General features: G+C 39.8%; 1 protein-coding gene across 4 annotated transcripts in view; it reads right to left on the bottom strand.

The window, feature by feature from the left end:
• Nucleotides 1-22,926, bottom strand: part of Mdn1 (midasin AAA ATPase 1) — a 229,453-nt gene that overhangs the window by 17,456 nt on the left and 189,071 nt on the right. For 2 of the 4 annotated variants that reach the window (XM_045154108.1, XM_045154110.1), the window contains exons 85-92: nucleotides 21,408-21,549; nucleotides 20,538-20,707; nucleotides 19,311-19,454; nucleotides 18,161-18,308; nucleotides 14,191-14,513; nucleotides 13,662-13,850; nucleotides 12,334-12,435; nucleotides 11,192-11,387 (exon numbers count right to left, since the gene is read on the bottom strand). In XM_045154108.1, coding sequence (XP_045010043.1) covers nucleotides 11,192-11,387; nucleotides 12,334-12,435; nucleotides 13,662-13,850; nucleotides 14,191-14,513; nucleotides 18,161-18,308; nucleotides 19,311-19,454; nucleotides 20,538-20,707; nucleotides 21,408-21,549 — 1,414 coding nt within the window. Of the gene's footprint in view, nucleotides 1-11,191; nucleotides 11,388-12,333; nucleotides 12,436-13,661; nucleotides 13,851-14,190; nucleotides 14,514-18,160; nucleotides 18,309-19,310; nucleotides 19,455-20,537; nucleotides 20,708-21,407; nucleotides 21,550-22,926 lie in introns of those variants that run through there. The other 2 variants (XM_045154109.1, XM_045154111.1) reach the window with 2 other exon arrangements.

The raw sequence follows: 22,926 nt of genomic DNA, 5'->3' as shown, positions 1-22,926 counted from the left end.
TTTTATTTATTTATTTGCGAGTGATAGACAGAACAAGGCAGAGAGAGAGAGAGAATGGGCACGCCAGGGCTTCCAGCCACTGCAGACAAATTCCAGATGCGTGCGCCCCCTTGTGCATCTGGCTAACGTGGGTCCTGGGGAATTGAGCCTCAAACCGGGTTCCTTAGGCTTCACAGGCAAGTGCTTAACCGCTAAGCCATCTCTCCAGCCCCCAGCCGCCATTCTTAAAAAAGCTGTACTTTGGGCTGGAAAGATGGCGTAGTGGCCAAGGCACTTGCCTACGAAGCCCAAGGACCCAAGTTCAAATCTTGAGGTCCCACATTAGCAAGGTACACATCTTGGCACATGCATCTGGAGTTCGTTGGCAGTGCTATAGACCCTGGCACACCCATTCTCATTCTCTATCAAATAAATTAGTAAATTTTTTTTTAAAAAAGATTTATTCAATAAGCTCTATTTTAGGCTTGTCATTTGGTGCTTCCTGATTTACAGTGACTTTATTTCCTCTTCTGTTGTTCATTAGGGAAGGGTCTCACATGGTCACAAGCTGACTTGGAACCCTCTACAGACCAGAAATCTCAGCAACCCACTTGACAGGATTAAGGGTGTGGGGCAACACACATCCTTGGGGACTATGACTTTGTTAGAGGATCTGGTCGTCATATTACCTACTCTTGCATAAATACTATGTGCGGTTTTTCATTGAATGTGTAAATTGTTTAGTTAAATATAAGAATTTGCCTATATTTTGTTCCACTCAGCCTACGTGAATACTCTCACAGCAGGCAAACCCAACACCTAGGATCACTTTTGTGGTTATTCTGAGAGTCTTAAGAGCCACACCTAAGCACCTTAAGTTCCTACCCTGAAGATATATGACAGAAGATGGATTTATACATCTGAAAATACTGAAGATAATTAGAAAATCCAAGCATTAAATCAATCCAAGAGGCAAAAATAACTACATTATAATTCAAGAAACACAAAAAGACAATATAAATTCACCAAAAAATATTAGGGCATCAGAAATGACCTCCAGTAAGACTGATTTAGAGGAAATGCCTGAGAAAGATTTCAAAAGAATGGTTATAAATATGTTCAAAGGAATTCAAGAAGAAATCAAAGAAAACACAGGAAACCAATTTCATGAAATAAGGAGGTCAATACAAGACATAAATAAGGAAATAGAAATAATAAAGAAAAAACCAGTCAGACTAGCAATGAAAAACACAGTCAAATTTAAAAAAAAAATTCTGGGGGGCTGGAGAGATGGCTTAGTGGTTAAGGAGTTTGTCTGCGAAGCCAAAGGACCCAGGGTTAATTCCCCAGTTTATATGTTAGCCAAATGCACAAGTGACACATGCATCTGAGTTCATCTACAGTAGCTAGAGGCCCTGGCATGCCCATTCTCTTCCTGTCTCTCTTCTCTTTGCTTGCAAATAAGTAAATAAAATTAAAAAAAAAAAAAACAAACACAAAACCCTCTGTAGCAAATCTCACCAGTAGGATGGATAAAGGAGAGGACAAAATATCTAAACTAGAAGACCAGGTGGCAGATCTAATATAGTACAACAAAGAGAAGGATAAACTAATAAGAAAGTATGAATGGGAATTTCAAAATATTCAGGACACGAAGAATTCAAACATAAGAATTTAGAGTATACTGAAGGGGAAGAATTTCACTCCAAAGGCATAGTAGGCGTTTTTAACAAAATCACGGAAGAAAACTGCCCCCAAATTGGGAAAGAGATGCCAATGCAGATACAGGAAGCAAAGCTATCCATTCAAATAGATGAAGAAACAAGGACATACCACAACAAAAGCAGGCTAAAGGAATATTTGAAGACAAAACCATCTCTACAGAAAAAAAACCTGAAAGAATCCTCCATGCTGAAGAGAAAGAAAAGCACACATATAAGGAATCTGGAAAAAACAAAACATACACACATACTGGTTAATACAAGAGAACAAAGGTAAAACTGGAAGAATTACAAAACAAGAAAAAAGTGGCAAAAATAAAAACACACCTTTCAATAATATCTCTTAATATCAACAGCCTCAATTACCTAACCAAAAGACATAGGTTTGCAGACTGGGTAAAAAAGCAGGATCCTTCAATTTGCTGCCTCCAAGAAACTTACCTTTCTACAAAGGACGGACACTATCTTAGGGTGAAATACTGAAAAAAGACATTTCAAGAAATTGGGCCTAAAAAACAAGCAGGTGTTGCTATCCTAATATCTGACAAGGTACACTTCAGTCCAACATAAGTTAGGAAAGATAAGGAAGGTCACTTCATATTGATTAAGGGCACACTCCAACAGGAGGACATTACAATCCTAAACATATATGCACCTAACATGGGGGTTCCCAACTTCCTCAAACAAAAGCTATTAGAACTAAGGTCAAAGATAACACCAAACACAGTTGTAGCAGGTGACTTCAACACCCCACTCTCAACAACTGACAGGTCATCCAGGTAAAAAGTAAATACAGATACTTCTGGATTAAATGAGGTCAAAGAACAAATGGACCTAACAGATATATACAGGACATTTTATACAAATGCTACAGAAAACACATTCTTTTAAGTAACACATGGAACATTCTCTAAAATAGACCATATATTAGGACACAAAGCAAATCTTAACAAATACAGGAAAAAAGAAATAATTCCTTGCACTCTATCTGATTACAATGGGATCAAAGTACAAATCAATGAAGGCAGTCCTACGAGGGAAATTTATAGCTTTAAGTGCCTATATTAAGAAATTAGAAAGGTTGCAAATAAACAACTTAATGCTTCACCTTAAAGCCTTAGAAAAAGAACAAGACAAGCCAAAATTCAGTGGACAGGAAGAAATGATAATTAGGGCAGAAATTAATGAAGTAGAAACAAAAAAAAATTCCAAAGAATCAACAAAGAGTTGGTTCTTTGAAAGGATAAACAAGATTTATAGACCTTTAGCAAATGTAACCAAGAGAGAGAAGAACAAGGCATCATCACAACAGATACCAGAGAAATTAAAAAAATCATAGGGACTTACTATAAGAAATATACTCCACCAAGTTTAAAAATCGGAAAGAAATGGATGATTTCCTTCATTTATATGGCCTACCTAAATTAAATCATGATGAGAGTAACCACTTAAAAAGACATATAACAAGTATGGAGATCCAAGCAGTTACCAAAATCTCCCAACTAAAAAAAGTCCAGACCCACATGGATTCACTGGTGAATTTTACCAGGCCTTCATGGAAGAACTAACACCAATGCTTCTTAAACTTTTCCATAAAACAGGAAAAAAGGAATCCTACTAAACTCCTTCTACAAAGCCAGCATCATCATCATCATCATACCAAAAACCAGACCAAGGTAGAACCAACAAAGAAAATTACAAACAAATCTCCCTCATGAACATAGATACAAAATTTCTCAACAAAATATTGGCAAGCAGAATACAAGATTATATAAGAAAGATCAACAAGTAGGCTTTATTCCAGAGATGGAGGGATGGTTCAACATAAAAAATAGATAAGTGCAATACGTTATATAAATGCACTGAAGGACAAAAATCACATGATCATCTCATTAGATGCAGAAAGGCATTTGACAAAATCCAACATCCCTTCATGATAAAAGTCCAACACAGACTTGGAATAGAAGGAACATATTTCAACATAATAAAGACTATTATAACAAACCTACAGACAACATAATACTGAATGAAGCTTTTCCACTAAAATTAGGAGTAAGACAAGAGGGTCCACTGACGTACTTTTATTTAATATAGTACTGTAAGTCTCAGCCATAGCAATAAGGCAAGAGGTACACATAAAAGGGATACAAATTGCAAAGGAAAAAACCAAGTTATCATTAGCAGATGACATGATTCTATACATAAAGGACCCTAAAGCCTCTACCAGCAAACTGTTAGAGCTGATAAACACCTACAGCCATGTAGCAGAATACAAAATAAATACACAGAAATCAGTATCCTACTTATATAAGAACAATAAACACACAGAGGATGAAATTAGAGAATCACTCCCATTAACAATTGCTTCAAAAAATAAGATAAATTGGAAAAAGCTGAAATGAAGGATCTCTACAATAAGAACTTAACACTCACTAGACAGCCTCTTCAGCAAATGGTGCTTGGAAAACTGGATATGTATCTGTAGGAGGATGAAAATAGATCCTTATCTCTCTCCATACACAAGAATTAAGTCCATCCTTATTTTTGTTGCTCAGTATTATTATTTTTTGATTCCAAATGAATTTTTGGACTGTTTTTTCTATTTCCATGAAGAATGCCTTTGGAATTTTGATAGGGATTGCATTAAATGTGTAGATTGCTTTTGGTAAGATTGCCATTTTCACGATATTGATTCTTCCAATCCAAATATCTAAAATAATACTGAGCAACAAAAATAAGGCTGGTGGCATCACCATACCTGATTTTAACCTATACTACAGAGCCACAGCAACAAAAACAGCATGTTACTGGCACAAAACAGACATGTAGATCAACAGAAGAGAATAGAGGACCCAGATGTAAGTCCAGGCAGCTATAGCCACCTGATATTTTATAAAAATGCCCAAAATACTCATTGGAGAAAAGACAGCCTCTTCAGCAAATGGTGTTGGGAAAACTGGATATGTATCGGCAGAAGGATGAAAATAGATTCTTCTCTCTCTCCATGCACAAGAATTAAGTTCAAATGGATTAAAGACCTTAACATCAGACCTGAAACTCTAAAACTGCTAGAGGAAGAAGTAGGGGAAACCCTTTAGCATACTGGTCTTGGCAAAGACTTTCTGAATACAACTCCAACTGCTCAGGCAATAAAACCACAGATTAATCACTGGGACCTCATGAAATTACAAAGATTTTGCACTGCAAAGAATACAGTGAAAAGCCGGGCGTGGTGGCGCACGCCTTTAATCCCAGCACTCGGGAGGCAGAGGTAGGAGGATTTCCATGAGTTCAAGGCCACCCTGAGATGACAGAGTTAATTCCAGGTCAGCCTGGACCAGAGTGAGACCCTACCTCGAAAAACCAAAAAAAAAAAAAAAAAAAAAAAAGAATACAGTGAAAAAAGCAAAGAGGCCATCTACAGAATGTGAAAAAATCTTTGCCAGCTATATATGTGATAGAGGATTAATATCTAGGATATACAAAGAACTCAAAAAGTTAAATAATAAGGCATCAAACAAGCCAATTGAAAAATAGGCTATGGAGCTAAATAGAGCATTCTCAAAGGAAGAAATACAAATGGCATAGAAGCATCTAAAAAAATGTTCTGCATCACTAGTCATCAGGGAAATGCAGATTAAAACAACATTGAGATTCCATCTTACTCCTGTCAGATTAGCTCCCATCATCCCATCATGAAAACAAATGACCATAAATGTTGGCGGGGATGTGGAAAAAGAAGAACCCTTCTACACTGCTGGTGGGAATGCAATCTGGTCCAGCCATTGTGGAAATCAGTGTTGAGGTTCCTAAAACAACTGAAGATTGATCTACCATATGACCCAGCTATAGCACTCCTAGGCATATATCCTAAGGACTCATCTCATTTCCTTAGAAGTACGTACTCAACCATGTTTTGTGTTTTTTTTTTTTGTCAAAGATCTTGGTGTTTGTTCTTTATTTATTTATTTATTTATTTATTTATTTGAGAGCGACAGACACAGAGAGAAAGACAGATAGAGGGAGAGAGAGAGAGAATGGGCGCGCCAGGGCTTCCAGCCTCTGCAAACGAACTCCAGACGCGTGCGCCCCCTTGTGCATCTGGCTAACGTGGGACCTGGGGAACCGAGCCTCGAACCGGGGTCCTTAGGCTTCACAGGCAAGCGCTTAACCGCTAAGCCATCTCTCCAGCCCTCAACCATGTTTATTGCTGCTCAATTTATAATAGCTGTGAAATGGAACCAGCCTAGATGTCCCTCAACTGATGACTGGATAATGAAGATGTGGCACATTTATACACTGGAGTTCTACTCAGTGTTAAAGAAAAATGAAGTTATGAAATTTGCAGAAAAATGGATGCACCTGGAAAGGATTATACTAAGTGAGGTAACCCAGGCCCAGAAAGCCAAGTGCCACATGTTCTCTCTCATATGTGGATCCTAGCTACAGATGATTGGGCTTCTGCGTGAGAAGGAAAATACTTAGTAGCAGAGGCCAATAAGTTAAAAAGGAGATATAAAGGGAAGAGAAAGGAAGGGAGGAGGGTACTTAATAGGTTGGTATTGTATATATGTAAGTAGAATTATTGAGATGGAGAGGTAATTTGATGGAGAATGGAATTTCAAAGGGGAAAGTGCGGGGTGGGGGAGGGAGGGTGTTGGTATGGGATATCTTTTATAATCATGGAAAACGTTAATAAAAATTGTGAAAAGATAAAAAGAAATAAAAAATTTTAAAAAAAGAATTAAGTCCATATGGATCAAAGGCCTTAATTATCAGAGCTGAAACTCTCTAGAAACTGCTAGTGGAAAAAGTAGGGGAAACCATTCAACATATTGGTCTTAGCAAAGACTTTCTGAACAAAACCCAATTGCTAAGGTAATAAAACCACAGATCAACTGCTGGTCCCTCATAAAATTACAAAGCTTTTGTATGGCAAAGGACACTGTGAATAAAGCAAAGAGGCAACCTACAGAATGGGAGAAAATCTTTGCCAGCTACACATCTGACAGAGGATTAGTATCTAGGATATACAAAGAACTCAAAAAATTAAATAAAAAGAAATCAAACAACCCAATTAAAAATGGGCTATGGAACTAAATAGAGTTCTCAAAAGAACAAATACAAATGGTATATAAACATGTAAAAACTGGTCTACATCAGGAAAATGCATATTAAAACTATGTTGAGATTCTATGTCACTCCTGTAAGATTGGCTACCATCACGAAAACAGATAACCATAAATGCTGACAAAGATGCAGAAAAAGAGGAACCCTTCTACATTGTTGGTGGGAATGCAATCTGGTCCGACCATTGTGGAAATCAATGTGGAGGTTCCTGAGACAACTAAAAATAGATCTACCATATGACCCAGCTATACCACTCCTGGGCTAAGGACTTGCCTCACTACCTTAGAGATACTTGCCCAACCACGTTTATTTCTGCTCTATTCACAATAGCTGGGAAATGGAACCAGCTTAGATGTCCCTCAACTGATGAATGTGTGGCACATTTATAAATTGGAGTTCTACTTATCGGTAAAGGAAAAATGAAACTATGAAATTTGCAAGAAAATGGATGGACCTGCAAAGTATTATACTTAGTGAGGTAAGGCAAACATCACATGTTCTTTCTCATATGTGGATCCTAGCTACAGATGATTGGACCTCTGTGTGAGTAGGAAGAAAACTCAGTAGCAGAGGCCAGTAAGCTAGAAAGGAGGTATAAATAGAATGGGGGAGGGGAGCTCAGTAGGATGGTACTGTATATATGTAAGTAGGAAAATAGATTAATGGGTTGAAAAGGCTGAAGTGAGGTCAGGGGAAGAGATTGAGTAAAGCAAGCATGGAGGGAGATCTAATCAAATTCTAAGAGGATATATATAAATAAGTCATATAGAAACCTACTTTTTTAGACAATGGAACACTCATGAACCATAGATTGTTATTAGAAAATTTTCAGTGCCAGGGATGGGATACATTCCAGTGAGCTGTTGGCAAGGGAAGTCCCTGATAAGCCCAAAATATTACAGGCCATTGCTGAGGCCCTTGGCTTCCCAACAGGAATAGATGGTAAGACCCTACTGATGAAGACTCCATGTACTTGGGCTGCAAGGCCACTGAGAAACCCTTCTGGAGATGAGCTGAAAACTTCCTCCATGTAGACCAACTGACAGAAAGCTGGAAAAAGCCATGCTGCATATAGTTCAATGGTAGAGAGAGAAACCACCGGGGAAGATACAAAACAGTAGACACTGCAAGCCTTATATTTGGCCAGCCAGGCCAAATGAGTGGCACATCTGTTATGGGGGAAACCAATTGCCCTCTAATTTGACTGGAGGCCACTCCATGGGAGGGAATACATCCCTGATACTGAAAACCTACAACAGGGGTAGTCACGAGCCCTAGCGGGGTAATGTCTGCTGCTGTCTGGCTAAATGTATATATTGTGCTCACCAAAAAGCCCAGTAAGTATTTCTCTTAATTTTCATACCCATATATTAATGCTACTCTTTTCAGAATGACCTTGGGATAACTCAGAAGGCACTATGGTGCTAACAAGTAGTGACAGATGAGTGCTCAGCACTGAAATATCTCTCTCACACCTTCCAAGGCTCAGGGTCCATTGCAAAGAGGTAGTGGAAGGAATGTTAAGAGCCAAAGGAAGGGTAGGACTCCTTACAATATGCTCCTCCAGACACAAAATGACCTGGATATCCATGACCTCACAGTGCCTGATACTACCTACACAAGACCATCATAATAGGAGGAAAAGATTATGACATCAAAATAAAAGAAGACACTGACTGAAAGGGGAAGGGGATATGATGGAGAGTGGAGTTTCAAAAGGAAAGTGGGGGAAGGAGGGAGTTACCATGGGATATTGTTTACAATTATGGAAGTTGTCAATAAAAGAGTTCGATTCCCCAGTATTCATGTACAGACAGATAAACAAACTGGCACATCCATCTGGAGTTTGTTTCCAGTGGCTGGAGGCCCTGACATGCCCATTTATTCTGTATCTGTCTCTCTCTGTGCTTACAAATAAATAAACACATGGAACTCAGAAAGAACCACATCAGTATTACTTTTACACATTAAACTTTCCAGTATGCTGACCTCTCCATGAGACATTGTGGCTCATATAATTATTTGAGAAATTCTAAGACCATGCCTTTGACACAAAGCAATAGCTTAACAGTGTTCACTGGTGAAAGCTGAGACTTGATTAGGAGAAGATCTCATTTATCTCAAGTCAACCTAAAATACACCTTACAGCTGAGGATGACCCTAAACTTCGGAGCCTCTTGTCTCCATTTCCTGAATGTGTGGATTACAGATTTGCACAACCACACATGGTTTTTTTTTTATATATAGCACTGGGGACTGAGTCCAGGGCATCAAGCATATTAGACAGGCTCTCTACCAATTGAGGTACATATAGTGCTCAAGATCCATTTTCTACCCCCTGCCTAACATTTCCAGGTCATTTAGATTTAAAGTTCAGGAGACTTCCGGTTAAGATGGCAGTGTAGGTGCCAAAGCAGCCTAGGGGGAAAGAAGACCAAAAAATATTCAGCAAAATACACACTTTTACTAAAAAGTGAGTTGTATAGGAAATTGAAGCAGCAGCAGAGAAGTAGAAGAGAGCCAGAGCATCCAGAGCCTGAACAGGCCGGCAAAAGCGGCCCCCGGCAGCTCGGCCAACTGCAGCGGTAGCGCACCAGAAAGCCGCCAGGCTCGGCTCCAGCCACAGAAAAATCCAGGTGCCGGGAGCTTCCATTCACACCGGCGCTCTCCGCAACTCAAGAAATGTGAAGGGAGAGCGGCAGTGAGCAACAGAGGAGCAGACCACGAGGTAGAAGAACACGTGGAACAGCGAGAACCAGAGCAGCTGCGGCTCCCTCCCCTCCCCCACCACCTGAGCCCAGCTCTAGCGAACAGAGCAGCGCCCTGAGACCTGGCCACGCCAACTTGAGCTGACAGTAGGACCCAAGCAGGAGCTCAGTCCAGCAGCAACATCCACGGCTCCAGCACTGGTAACAACGGCCCCAGCAATAGCAGATCCAGTAGTGGCAGCAGTGGCAGACCCAGCAGCAGCAGACCCAGGAGCGGCAGCAGCGGCAGATCCCGCAGCAGCAGCTTCAGTGGCAGCAGCAGCAGTGGACCCAGCAGCAGCAGCTTCAGCAGCAACGGTGGCTCCAGCAGAGGCAGCTACAGCAGCAGCAGCTTCAGCAGCAGCGGCTACAGACCCAGCAGCAGCAGCTTTACAGCAGAAGTTCCAGTAGCAGGGCCACACTTGCCAGGCTCGGTTTACCCCACAGGAAAAGCCAGTGCCCAGCTCCAGAAATCAGAACAGCAGCCAGACGAACCAGGCAGCAACTTGACTGAGACCAAAATCATCCAAGGTAACTGGGATTGCACCAGGGAAGGGTCTCACTTGGTCACAAGCTGACTTGGCTCCCTCAACAGACCAGAAATCTTAACCTCTTTGTTGATAGAGGATCTGGTCGTTATAGTAACTACTCTTGCATACATACTTGGGGCTGTTTTTGATTGATTGTATACACTGTTTAGTTAAATTTTAGAATCTACCTGTATTTTATTCCACTCAGCCTGCTTAAATACTCCCATAGCAGGGAAACTTAACCCCTAGGAACACCTTTGTAGATACTCTGAGAGTCTTAAGAGCCACACCTAACACCTTAAGGTCCTACCCTGAAAATATATAACATCAAATCAATTGATACAGCTAAGAATACCCAGCTAGCTAGAAAATCCAAGCATTAACTTAATCCAGATGCAAAAATATATACATTATAACACAAGAAACACTAAAAAGCAAGATGATATAGATTTACAAGTTCATAAGAACACACAGTGAGGTCTTGCCCCATTGGAGGCTTAGTCACGGACACATATTGCAGCCTGCAGTAGGAGCTAGCCAAAGTATATTTAGCTTTCAACTTTTTCTTCTGCTATGTGAATAAATAATAGAAAAAGTTTACTTATAGAGGAATTCGATTTTGTACCTCATAGTACATCCTCACAAGTACATATTACCCATTTCAGTTTACATATTAGGAACAGAAAGATGAAAAGTCACAAGAGAACCAGAGTGACTGGCTTCCTGCTTTCTGTGCTGAGATGCTTTTCCTGCTATCTTCACTGATGGGGAAACATATTCCATGTTCATAACTCTTACCTACCTGAGGGTGACTATGAAGAAATGTCCATACCAAGAAACCCTGAGTCAGTATTACAATTGGATATGGCTAACTGTTCAGATTTTGAGGATTTGCTCCAAACCCAGAACTATGAATACCTTGTACTACAAATTGTATTTCTGTATTATAAAAATATTGTACTGATATTAGACAGATGGTTTTAAAAGATATTTCTTCTTCCACCCAATCTGCTTCACAGGCATAGTCATGTGACATAACCTCAGAATGCTTGGTGAGATAAAGGAAGTCTTCTTGGTACTATACCATAGGTTTGTGCATCATAGATGTCATTTCCTTGTTTAATGTGTTCAAATGTGTCTGTGTCTTCTGCCTGGGCTTGGACTGGCCTAGTCTCAGCTTGGCTGTCTGTATCCACAGTCCTCAGCCTCTTGTGCACATGCTCACTGTGGTCACCCATGGAGCGTTCATTGTCCGCTTGCCCAGGTTTCCTCTTAAAACTCTGTGGGGAGTAAAAAAGATTCAGCCTTGTCTGTGATGGCAAAGACTCAGAATAAACCATGGGATATATTTTATAATCATGGAAAATGCTAATAAAAATTAAAAAAATAAAATAAACAAAAAAATTAAAAAAAAAAAAGACTCAGAATAACCACAATGTCCATCCATTAGGAGTAGATTAAATAAATTTAGGTATAGCCATACAATAGTGGAATTCATTATAGATATTAAGAAGAACAGAGCCTCTACATACTTATACTCTGATACACTTTTTTGTTTGTTTGTTTTTGAGACAGGGATTCTCATGTCGCCCAGGCCAGCATCCATCTCATTAGATAGTTGAAGATTGCCTTAAATGCTCAATCCCCTGTCTATCTCCCTATGCCTTTTAATTGCTGATATTACAGACATGCACTACTGTGCCCAGTTCTATGATAATAAAGTTGAGAAAGCAAAGAAACACACATGTACACATATATTTGTTACATATGAATTTATGAAGATAAAACTGGTGCACAGATTTGCTCTGAGAAAAGTCCCTTCAGTAGACGTGGGGACAGGATAGCATGTAGGTTTTAGGGGTCCAGCTTTTTTATAGGAATTTCATGGACGTTAATTCAACTGCAGTTGAAAACCTTAATTTTTAAAAGCAAATCACTCTGGACAACAAAAAGCATAAGCCGGATTGTTTAGTGCTGGAAAGCAGCACAGAGCACAAGACTCTTCAGTACCATAGCAGGCACACGATAGGGTATGTGGGGTAAAACTCCCAGTTTCCCAGTGATGGCCTACACTGGGAATAAAGACCGTTTGGTCATTGGTCTGCTGAGACTATTGTTCATCAGGCCTGGAAAGGCCAGCAAAGGCTAGAACTACAGCTATCACATTTAGAACATCTTCTTCTACCTGTAACCCTCGACTCAATTTAATCAAAGAGCAACAGAAACCTGTGTATTTTTCCTGGTGTGTTGCTGGGAGGCCAAACGAGCAATGAAGTTGGATTCATGGCCTTCTGCCTGGTTTGCATCTGCAGCTCCACTCCCATGTTCCTAAGAAATGAAGCCACAAAAGAAGATGGAAAAAGCAATAAACACCATTTGCTACTGTGCTGCATCCAGCATTTCTCTCAGTGTTCTCATCTCAGTTGGCAAAATCCCCTGCCTATCTGCCTCCTTGGGAAATCATCCCTAAAAAAGGTCCAGTCTGTGAGCAGATGCAGCAGCTTAAGCCTCCTGGTTGCCTTTCCTTTGCATAGCTGATCAGTTAATTGTTTACAGGAATAGAATGTCTTATTACAAAGGCAAAATAGGCCTCAACTACAAATGAGGCTCTGTCAACAACCAGCTGAGTATCCCTGAGTATCACTTAACTTGACTGAGGCTTGTTTTCCTCAAATAAAACAGAACAAACAACATAGTTCATGGAGCTACTGTGAGACTTGTTTAAGTAATGTAAATGTCTGCATATAATGGGTACTCAATAAATAATGGTGGTAGGATATAAGAAATTATAAAAATTTTTGAAAACAAGAGACAGTGCATCAGTACAATATTTCCTGGAACTCCAGGCATTTGTACCTTTTTTTGGGGGGGGGCACATCTAGCTTTATGTGGTATTGGGGGACCAATCAAACCCAGTTCTTTGCAAGCAAGTGCCTTTCTCCACTGAACCATCCTTCCAGCCCATAATTGTTGGGGGGAGGGGGGAAAAGCTGGAACTCTAAGAAACAAGTCAATATTCTTTACACAGCACAGTGAGTGGCCTGAACTGTGGCCATGTTAGAATGCATTCACCAAGTCAAAAATGAGGCTTGGTGAAGAGTAGGAAAAGTCAAGTACCACTAGCAGTAGGAAGTCTATATGTCGCCCAGGCCAGCCTCCAACTCATTAGATAGTTGAAGATTGCCTTAAATGCTCAATCCCCTGTCTATCTCCCTATGCCTCTTAAATGCTGATATTACAGACATGCACTACTGTGCCCAGTTCTATGATATGTCCTTCCTTGGGACAATGCTGAAAAATAATCATGAATCTGAATCTACCACAAGTCTAGTAACTTTTTCTTAGTAATCACATCATTTAAGTATAATCAGCAACAAACATTCTGAGGCATGTCCTGAGAGGCATATAAAAATAGGCACATAATCATTTTCTCCAACAATAGGACATGATCTTTTATTTATCAACAACAAAACAAGAAAAATCCTACATAAACCACATCAACTACTGCTGAAGAGAATGACTTTAGACAGGGTAAGACATTGGGGGCCCATCACCTCTTTTCCTTGCTCCTTCTCAGGTGCAGCCCCGGCCAGCTCCACAGCCTGTGTACTCTGCACATTTTCCACACCGATCTGCGTGTTGGAGGCATGCTCCTTCCTCTCCATAGCTTCTGATAGCTGCTCCTCTGTGTCAGACTCCTCCTCCTCTGCTTCCTGCTTCTGCAGAGAAATCAAACAAAAGTTCTGGGGGAAGAGCACGAGGAAACGAGTCAGTAAACAAGGGGAGTCAATAGGGAGATTTAAACACAAAACAAAAAAACCTTTGGTGATGAAATGTTCTAAGATTCTGAGAGTGAAGTGTTTTATCCTATTATAATTATTCATTAATTTATTAGTGGTTTTTGTTTGTTTTTTTGAGGTAGGGTCTCATTGTAGCTCAGGCTGATCTGGTTCTCACTCTGTATTCCAAGGCTGGCCTTGAACTCATGACAATATCCCTACCTCTGCCTCCCAGGTGCTGGGAGCCATAATGCCTGGCTTCCTATTATTTTTGATATAAGAAAGGCCACATATTCCACAATACCTGGGGCTGGAGCCCTTGGGCAAGAGGACTGCAACTATTCTCTCCAGCTTCCTCAGGAGCTTCCCTATCCTCTTCTTCCTGAGGCTGCTGTTCCTCCACTGAGTTTTCCTCAAGATTGCTGACAGTGTCTTTGTCTTGGCCATCAGTTTCTGTGTCCATCTCCTCTTCCCCTTGCCCTTTGTCAGCTTCACTGGGGACTTCACATTCACGCAAACCTTCTCCTTCATTTGGGTCAACTTCTGCATCTTCATTCATTTCTTCAGTTTTCTGACCTGCTTCTTCCATGTCCACTGGATTTTCTTTGATCTCTAAAGGATTCTCTTCTAGGTAGAAAAAAAAAGAACTTTAAAAACTTACAATTTTTTTTTCTTTAAAATAATCTTTTTTAGTTAGGGGCAGGGGGGATGGTTCACTGGTTAAAAGTACTTGCTTATAAAACCTGCTGGCCTAGGTTTGATGACCCACATAAAGCCAGATGTACAAAGTGTTATATAAGCCTGCAGTTCATTTGCAATGGACAGAGGCTCTGGCATACCCAGTTACTCTCTCTGCTGGAAACAAAAATATTTTTTAGAAACTTTTCTTTCACCTGGGCGTGGTGACCCATGCCTTTAATCCTAGCACTGGGGAGGCAGAAGTAGAGGACTGCTGTCAGTTTGAGGTTGGCCTGAGCTAGAGTCAGACACTTGAAAAAAACAAAAAAATTTTGTTTTTTAAAATATTTTTATTTATTGATTGTTAGACAGAGAAGGAAAGAGGCAGATAAGAGAATGGGCATGCCAGAACCTCCAGCCACTGCAAATAACTGCAGATGCATGCTCCACCTTGTGTATCTGGCTTACCTAGGTCCCGGTGAATCTAACCTGGGTCTTTAGGCTTCAAAGGCAAAAACCTTCATGGCTAAGCCCTCTCCCAAGTCCAACCTTGAAAAGGGTGTTATCTTCAGATTTTGATCTAGTGTTCTCTAATTTAGAAACAGAAATGTTACTAAAGACAGTTGTTTCAAAAGGTTATTTTTTCCAATGTCTAAAAGAAGGGGAAAATTTGTTTCCAATTCAAATGACTTCATAATAGTGGTAGCCCAAAATACAGATGACAACACCCAAATGGTAAGCTCTTCTTGGGAAGGAGACTGCAGCAGAATGTGAACATCGTAAACATCTTCACTAGTTCTTATCGATTCCTCCAAAGACTGTTCTGTGATTTGTTCCAGATAATGGAAGAGTTCATCACCAAGAGGACTCATAGGACCTTGAAGTTCAGATTCTTCTTGAATATTAAGTCCAAGTATTTTAGCAACAACCACATCTAACTTAAGAAATATTTACTGAGACTGGAGAGATGGCTCAGTGGTTAAAGGAACTGGCTTACAAAGCCTGACGGTCTGGAATTGATTCCCTGATACCCATATGAAACCAGACACAAAGCACGCAACTGGAGTTTGCTGGCAGTGGTACTAGGCTCTACTGTGTGCATTCATATTCTCTGTCTCTCTGCTTGCAAATAAGTTTAAAAATTTTTTTTATTGTTGTTTTGTTTGAGGTAGGGTCTCATTCTAGCTCAGAATGATCTGGAATACACTATGTAGTCCCAGGGAGGCCTTGAACTCATGGTGATCCTCCTACTTCTGCCTTGTGAGTGCTGGGACTAAAGGCGTGTGCCACCACACCTGGCTGCAAACTTTTTTTTAAGATGATTTATCAGTGGGTGATTGACTTTGATCTAAAGCAGTAACTACAATTCATTTGCCTTAAAATTGCTGAGAAGATGAAGCATTGGAAGCTTTTCTTAATTCATTTGTACATACAGAGCATGCTCTAATTTAGTACTTTTTTTTTTTTTTTTGAAGTTTCCAATTGATTATTTATTTATTTGAGAAACAGAGGGAGGCAGAGGGGAGAATGGGCATGCCAGGGCCTCTAGTCATCACAACTAATTCCAAGTGCATATGCCACTTTGTGTTCCTGGCTTTACATGGATACTGGGGAATTGAACCAAGGTCCTTAGGCTTTGTAGGCCCAGTGCCTTAACTGCTGAGCCATCTCTACAACTCCAATTTAGTATGTTTGTTCTGTGTATCAGACATGGAGAGTATACTTTCTTCATATCTGCTTAATGCCCCAAAATGTTTCAACTAGTCAATCTAAAATAAGTTTCCTCACACACAAGCTCAGTTGCTTGATGCTATTCTTAACTTTCTGTTGCAGTTGTTCAGAAAATACCTCCTGAAGAGTATTCTTTTCATTCATCAGCACTATAGATTCTGCTGTTAGGGATGGAGAGCTAGCTTAGCAGTTAGGGCGCTTGCCTGTAAAGCCTAAAGTCCTGGGTTCAATTACCCAGTGCCCACTTAAAGGCAGATGCACAGTGCTGCATGCATCTGGAGTTCATTTGCATTGGCTGGAAGCTCTGGTGTGCCCATTCTCTCCTTCTTGCTCTCTGCTTGCAAATCACTAAGCAAAAAAGATTGTGCTGTTAAATATTTTCAAATTTGTGCTGCTTTTGGTGCATATGTTCTTTAGTAACTACACAGCAATCACATAATCCTGCTCGCAACCAAGCTTCTAAAGCTTTAATAGTTTCCTGAAGAAATTTCTGTTGCTCTCTCAGTTGTTGGTTTTGGGCAAAGAATTCTTCCCGTCTTTGTACATCTAAAATTCTTTCCTTTTTTTTCAGTTTGGTTATTTTTTACTTGTAAACCTTGTACTTCTTTTGTTTGTTTGTTTGTCTTTGGTTTTTCAAGGTTGGGTCTTGCTCTAGCCCAGGCTGACCTGGAATTCACTATGTAGTCTCAGAGTGGCCTCAAACTCACGGTGGTCCTCCTACCTCTGCCTCCCAAGAGCTGGGATTAAAGGCGTGTGCCACCACACCTGGCAAGTTTAGTGTTTTTCCACCTTTCCTTTTACATTATATAGGTGTGAAGTTGTCCTTCAAGAGCTGAAAAACAGCTTCTAAGTCTTCCTTGGGATTCGTGAAACTCTATGAGGGAAGTAGACACCCTCCAGGCTGTGGAGGGACAGCACTATTATCTTTCATCATGTTCCCTCACTGGACTGCCAAATTCTGAGCAGGTTAGCCTGACCTTCCTGGGGGGTGGGGAAGGCCAGAGGGTGGCCAACCCTGAAGGGGAGGGAGCTAGACCTGGCATTCTCATTATTTAATCTTAATTTTGTATGTGGTCAATTACTGACACCAGGATTAAAGTATGATTCCAAAATTAAATTTTTATTCAACAAAATTAACAAGATGAAGCTTTCCCTGAAAACTAGAGGGAACTGAAGAGTTATTAAGTATCCCTAAAACCAGCAAGTAATAAAGAAGGTATTTGGCCTCATTAAGCTCAATATCTTCCCTGATGGATACACTCTCTTTAAGCTCAGATGGCCTTGAAGGACCTGAGACCATCTGAGTATCCTCCCTTAGACAATCCTGACTAAAGAAGTCTATTCTGAACAAGGACACAAAACAGCTACAATTTTCTTATCTTGTAAGTTTGAATTCCAGCTTAGCTCAGTGCTTTAGCCTTCATCCAGTGGGAAGGCTACTGCTCCTCACTGTTTCTGTCAATAAACAGTCTGTCTGTAGAGATCAAGTCTGGTGTTCTTTTTTGCTTTTATCTTACACTTTCCTTACACAAAAAGTTCCTCTTATTTATTCTTTTATAACTTTTGTGACCTACTTAAGACACAGGGCAGGTTCTCTGGAGAAATCAGTTACAGCTCATTGTCAATGAGTCTAACTGGTCACTTTGGGTTTCTGAAAGACATACCTTCTCCTTCCTCATTGTCTGTATCAAATGAGTCTAACTGGTCACTTTGGGTTTCTGAAAGACATACCTTCTCCTTCCTCATTGTCTGTATCAAATGAGTCTAACTGGTCACTTTGGGTTTCTGAAAGACATACCTTCTCCTTCCTCATTGTCTGTATCAAATGAGTCTAACTGGTCACTTTGGGTTTCTGAAAGACATACCTTCTCCTTCCTCATTGTCTGTATCCTCAACACCACTTTTGTCTTCACTGTCAAGGTTCAAGTCATCTGGAAGGTCCAAGACCTCAGGTTCTGATAGCTTTTCCTGATTGCCATAGTAAGGGTCCACCTCATTCTCATCAAAGTCCCTCTTTAAGGCAATAAAAGAGAACAGGGAGAGCTTTAAAAACCAAAACAGAATACAATGTCCTTCTTCCTTACAAATACTGGCACGCTTTGGTATTTTAGTGATTTTTTTTGTGGTGTTTTGTATTGGAATTTCAAATTTTATTTTATTATTATTTTTTTTTAATTTTATTTATTTATTTGAGAGCGACAGACACAGAGAGAAAGACAGATAGAGGGAGAGAGAGAGAGAATGGGCGCGCCAGGGCTTCCAGCCTCTGCAAACGAACTCCAGACGCGTGCGCCCCCTTGTGCATCTGGCTAACGTGGGACCTGGGGAACCGAGCCTCGAACCGGGGTCCTTAGGCTTCACAGGCAAGCGCTTAACCGCTACGCCATCTCTCCAGCCCTAAAATTTTATTTTTTTATGTTCTATTCTCCAAGGGTTATAGGTGCTGGGTTACTGACTCTCAAAGACTATGAAGAAAAAAGTTTGCAAAATATAGCCTAAGCCCAAACAGCATGCAAACTGCATTGATAGCAACCAGTAGTTAGATCCATTAAAATTCTGTTGTATGCCTCTGTTTCATGTATTTTTTTAAAATTTTTGTTTATTTTTATTTATTTATTTGAGAGGCAGAGAAAGATTCAGAGAGAGAGAGAGAGAGAGAGAGAGCGCATGGGAGAGAATGGGAGTGCCAGGGCCTCCAGCCACTGCAAATGAACTCCAGATGCATGCGCCCCCTTGTGCACATGGCTAATGTGGGTCCTGGGGAATCAAGCCTCGAACCGGGGTCCTTAGGCTTCACAGGCAAGTGCTTAACCACTAAGCCATCTCTCCAGCCTGTGTTTTATGTTTTATACATGGGGGGGGGGGGGGGGCCGCGGGGAAAGAAAGAAAGATGGCATCCAGTGTTGTGGGGGTGCTGGGGAACTGAATTTGGACCTACAAGCTTTGTAAGCAAGTTTCTTTAACCACTAAGCAATCTCCCCAGACCTGAGCAGACCACTTGTAAGACCTCTTTACCTTATCTATTTGTTCATTAATTTTCTCTTGTCCTTCTCCACCATCATCAGATCCCAATTCTTCTTTTTCATTTTGCTGGCTTTTATGTTTTTTCAAATTCCTAGCATCCAAGCTGTCATCTTTAGCAACAAGTTCAGAATCTTCCTACACATCAAAAACAAAAAGAAAGAATGGAAAGAAAGAAAGAAAGAAACCACACACATACTATGGAAGTCTGAATAGAGAGCCCTTAATATATTCAGTGTTTTATTACAGTTTGTAATTTAGGTCTACAGCCAATTGGCTAGAAGAGGTTAATCTTAGGGTCTAGCCCTAAGGTGTGGTGGTAGATCTGAGATTCCAATCTAAAGATATGCAGTGCCTAGTTCACCCTGGAATTCCTGGAGTGTGCTGTATGGTATGGCTTTGGGTTTGTGGCTTTTCTCTTTGCTTGGATCTGTGAAAGCAAGGCCAGCTTCTTTTGCCATTATGGAACTTCCCCTGGATCTACAAACATCAATAAATCCCTTCCTCCATAATTGTGCCTGGTCTGGAAGTTCATCTCAGTGATCTGAAGCTATCTGCTACACATACACACAGAATTTTCATGCTCAATCCAACAAACTGCTTCTGCATGTCTTAATCTTCTGGCTAACAAGATACTATTCATGGCCTGTGGATTAATGTCTAGGTTTTCCCAGTAGCAGCAAGAATAGTGTGTGAAGAGTAGGTATAAGAAACTGATAGGTTATCATATTCTGCTCTTGAAGTGTCACACCCTGCTTAAAACATTTGCATTTTCCTTCTTTCTTCCCTCCCTCCTTTCTATCCATCCATATTTGAGACATGGTCTCTAGCCCAGCCTGACCTTAAACTCAGTATTTAGTCAAGGATGACTTTGAAATTGTGATCCTCCTGCCTCTACCTATCATGCCTGATTTTATGTGGTGCCAGGAACTGAAATCAAGGTCGTGTGCCTATCAGACAAGCATTCTAACCAATAGAGGAACATCTCCACTGTGCACTGAAATTTTTTCAAGTTCCTTCCTCCATAACACACAAAAGAACTCAGGACAGAATGTTCTTTAAGCTTTAAACACAATCAATAAGATAAGACAGATAAAAGAAAAAAAGAGATATGTATGGAAGAAAGAGAAAACAATAAAGACAGAAGATGACAGGGAGTAACAGGTGGTAGGAAGATTACCCACTCTCAGCCTGGGCCTAGCAAAAAAATCTTTCAGTTACCTCATCCACTCCTGGTCCTGTTTCTTCAGTTTTACTGTCTTCTTCTTCATCTTCTTCCTCCTCATCACCCCAAAGCCTGTCATCTAGTTTGTCAGCTTCCTCACCATTGAGATCACCCATCTGTTTATCTAAGTCTCCACTCTCACTATTTGATTTCTCATCATCCTCATCTGAAAGAAAAGCACTGAGCTTAGTTAGGTAGATCCTGAAACGGAACCAGCCCTGTGTGAATTATGGCACAAACATGACAGATATGATGTAAGAAATAATATGCTTAAACTTTTAATGACAAGGAGAATGTTCATAACATGTTTAAAAAACCAGACAACCAAACTTAATCTTTGTTTGTGCCTATATGCAACAAACAGTAATGAAGTACAACAAATTTATTAAGTACTTTGGGTGGTAGGCTTGGAATTTCAAAGGGGAAAAGGGGGGAAGGGATAGGATGTTTGTTATAACCATGGAAAATTTTTTTAAAAATTGAGAAATAAAATAAGATTTAAAAGTATTTATTTTATTCTTACATTTTTCATTCCAACAAATCTACTATTTTTGTAATTAGAAAAAAAATATCATTTTAAACAACTCATTAAAACAATTTGCTTCAAGTCAGAGCCAAGCTCTGTTAAGAGATCCTCTTGCTCCTTCTGGCTTCTCTCTAAGATACTACTAAACCATTGTACCTAGGCAGAGGCAGCCAGAATACCAGTCAATCAATGTCCTGGCTTACTGAAAGAACTTCCCCAACAGTAATAGACTCTGTGTCAGTATAGATACTGACTGTACATGTAGCTGCTGACAACTTCATCCATTTATGCAGAATAGCCTATTGGCTGCACAAGAATGCAATGACAAAAAATCTCAAACCTTGCTCTTCTAGCTCTCCATCATACATTTTCCCATCAAAGTCATCTGACATCTCAATGGCATTATCTTCACCCTTGATAACAGATTTTGAGTGAAGATCCTCTTTGTCTTTTTCTTGACCACTCTGAAATGTATCTTCCACCTCAATCAAAAAGCATCATAGAGAAACATCAATAAATCTTGTATTTTACTCATGCTTCCCTCAACTCTACAATACAAATGCCAAAGTTACTCTGGCTTTCTGGCAGCAGGAGGATCAACAAAATCAGCCACATGTGAATGGCTTGTTTTATATTTCTTTTGCCATTCTTACTTATTTTTTAGATTTTCAAGGTAGGGTTTCACTCTAGCCCAGGCTAACCTGGAATTCACTATGTAGTCTCTGGATGGGCTCAAATTCACAGCGATCCTCCTACCTCTGCCTCCTGAGTGCTGGAATTAAAGGCATGTGCCACCATGCCCGGCTTTGTTTTACATTTCTAGAGCCATTTTTTTAATTTTATTGCATTTGTGATCAGTGAATATGTAATTATTTGGGCTTTCTTGACAGAACTTTATCTATCCCAGAGATACTTTTATAGAATGTGCAGGTTCTTATAAAATTAAAAACAAAAATCAAGCTTGTTATGATGCTTTTGTAACTATACCCAGCACATAGGAGGATCTCAAATATGTGGTTACTCAGCATCCCCACATCATTCCTATTATCAAATCATCTCTATTTTTATCACTTTGGTCTCTGAAAGGACAATGCCCCACTATAAATACAATTTTTTCACTTTTTCTAATTTGATTCCTAAGCTACATTTTATTAGTGTTAAAAGATTAATGGCTGTTACTGTTGATTTTTAAGCCTTTTGATAAAATAAAAAGAAACAAAAATTTAATTATAATAACCCTAAAAAACCCTGCAAAAACAAGTTGCCTACAGCACACCCATTCTCCAAATCTCCCAAAGAAATAGTGTATCTTCAACTAAAATTCACAAATATATCAACACATACTTAGGAAAAATATAGGCAATATAGCTTAATCACTTATTTGCTTTACAACTTTACAACAAATTATTTTTAAACAGCAAAACCAATCATGTTTTACAAACTATTATGTGATCAGCTTTGCAAACATCTAAACTAAATCTTGAGTACATTTTCATGTTGACACAAATCCTTATTCTATGTAATTAACATGTAGTATTATTTTGCAGGGATGGTACCATAATTCAAATATCCTCATATACCTATCTGACTCTTACTAGCATTTCTGTAAGAAAACAAGGAATGTGTTAAATCAAACAATTAACATAACTTAAAATTTAGCAGACACAAGCAATTTTTCTGGTACCTTTTTTTTGGACTGTACTTTTCTATCTCATTTGTACTTGTCTTAACCATAAATTCTTTTCAGCTAGAAGTAATATAGGCTAATTAAGTTGAATTTAAGGAATACAGACCAGGCACAGTGTGGCGCAAGCTTTTAATCCCAGCTACTTGGGAGGCAGAGGTAGGAGGATCGCTCT

This window comes from Jaculus jaculus, chromosome 7 (assembly GCF_020740685.1).
Source record: "Jaculus jaculus isolate mJacJac1 chromosome 7, mJacJac1.mat.Y.cur, whole genome shotgun sequence".
Classification (NCBI taxonomy): Eukaryota; Metazoa; Chordata; class Mammalia; order Rodentia; family Dipodidae; genus Jaculus; species Jaculus jaculus.
This window is presented reverse-complemented; position numbering and strand designations above follow the sequence as displayed.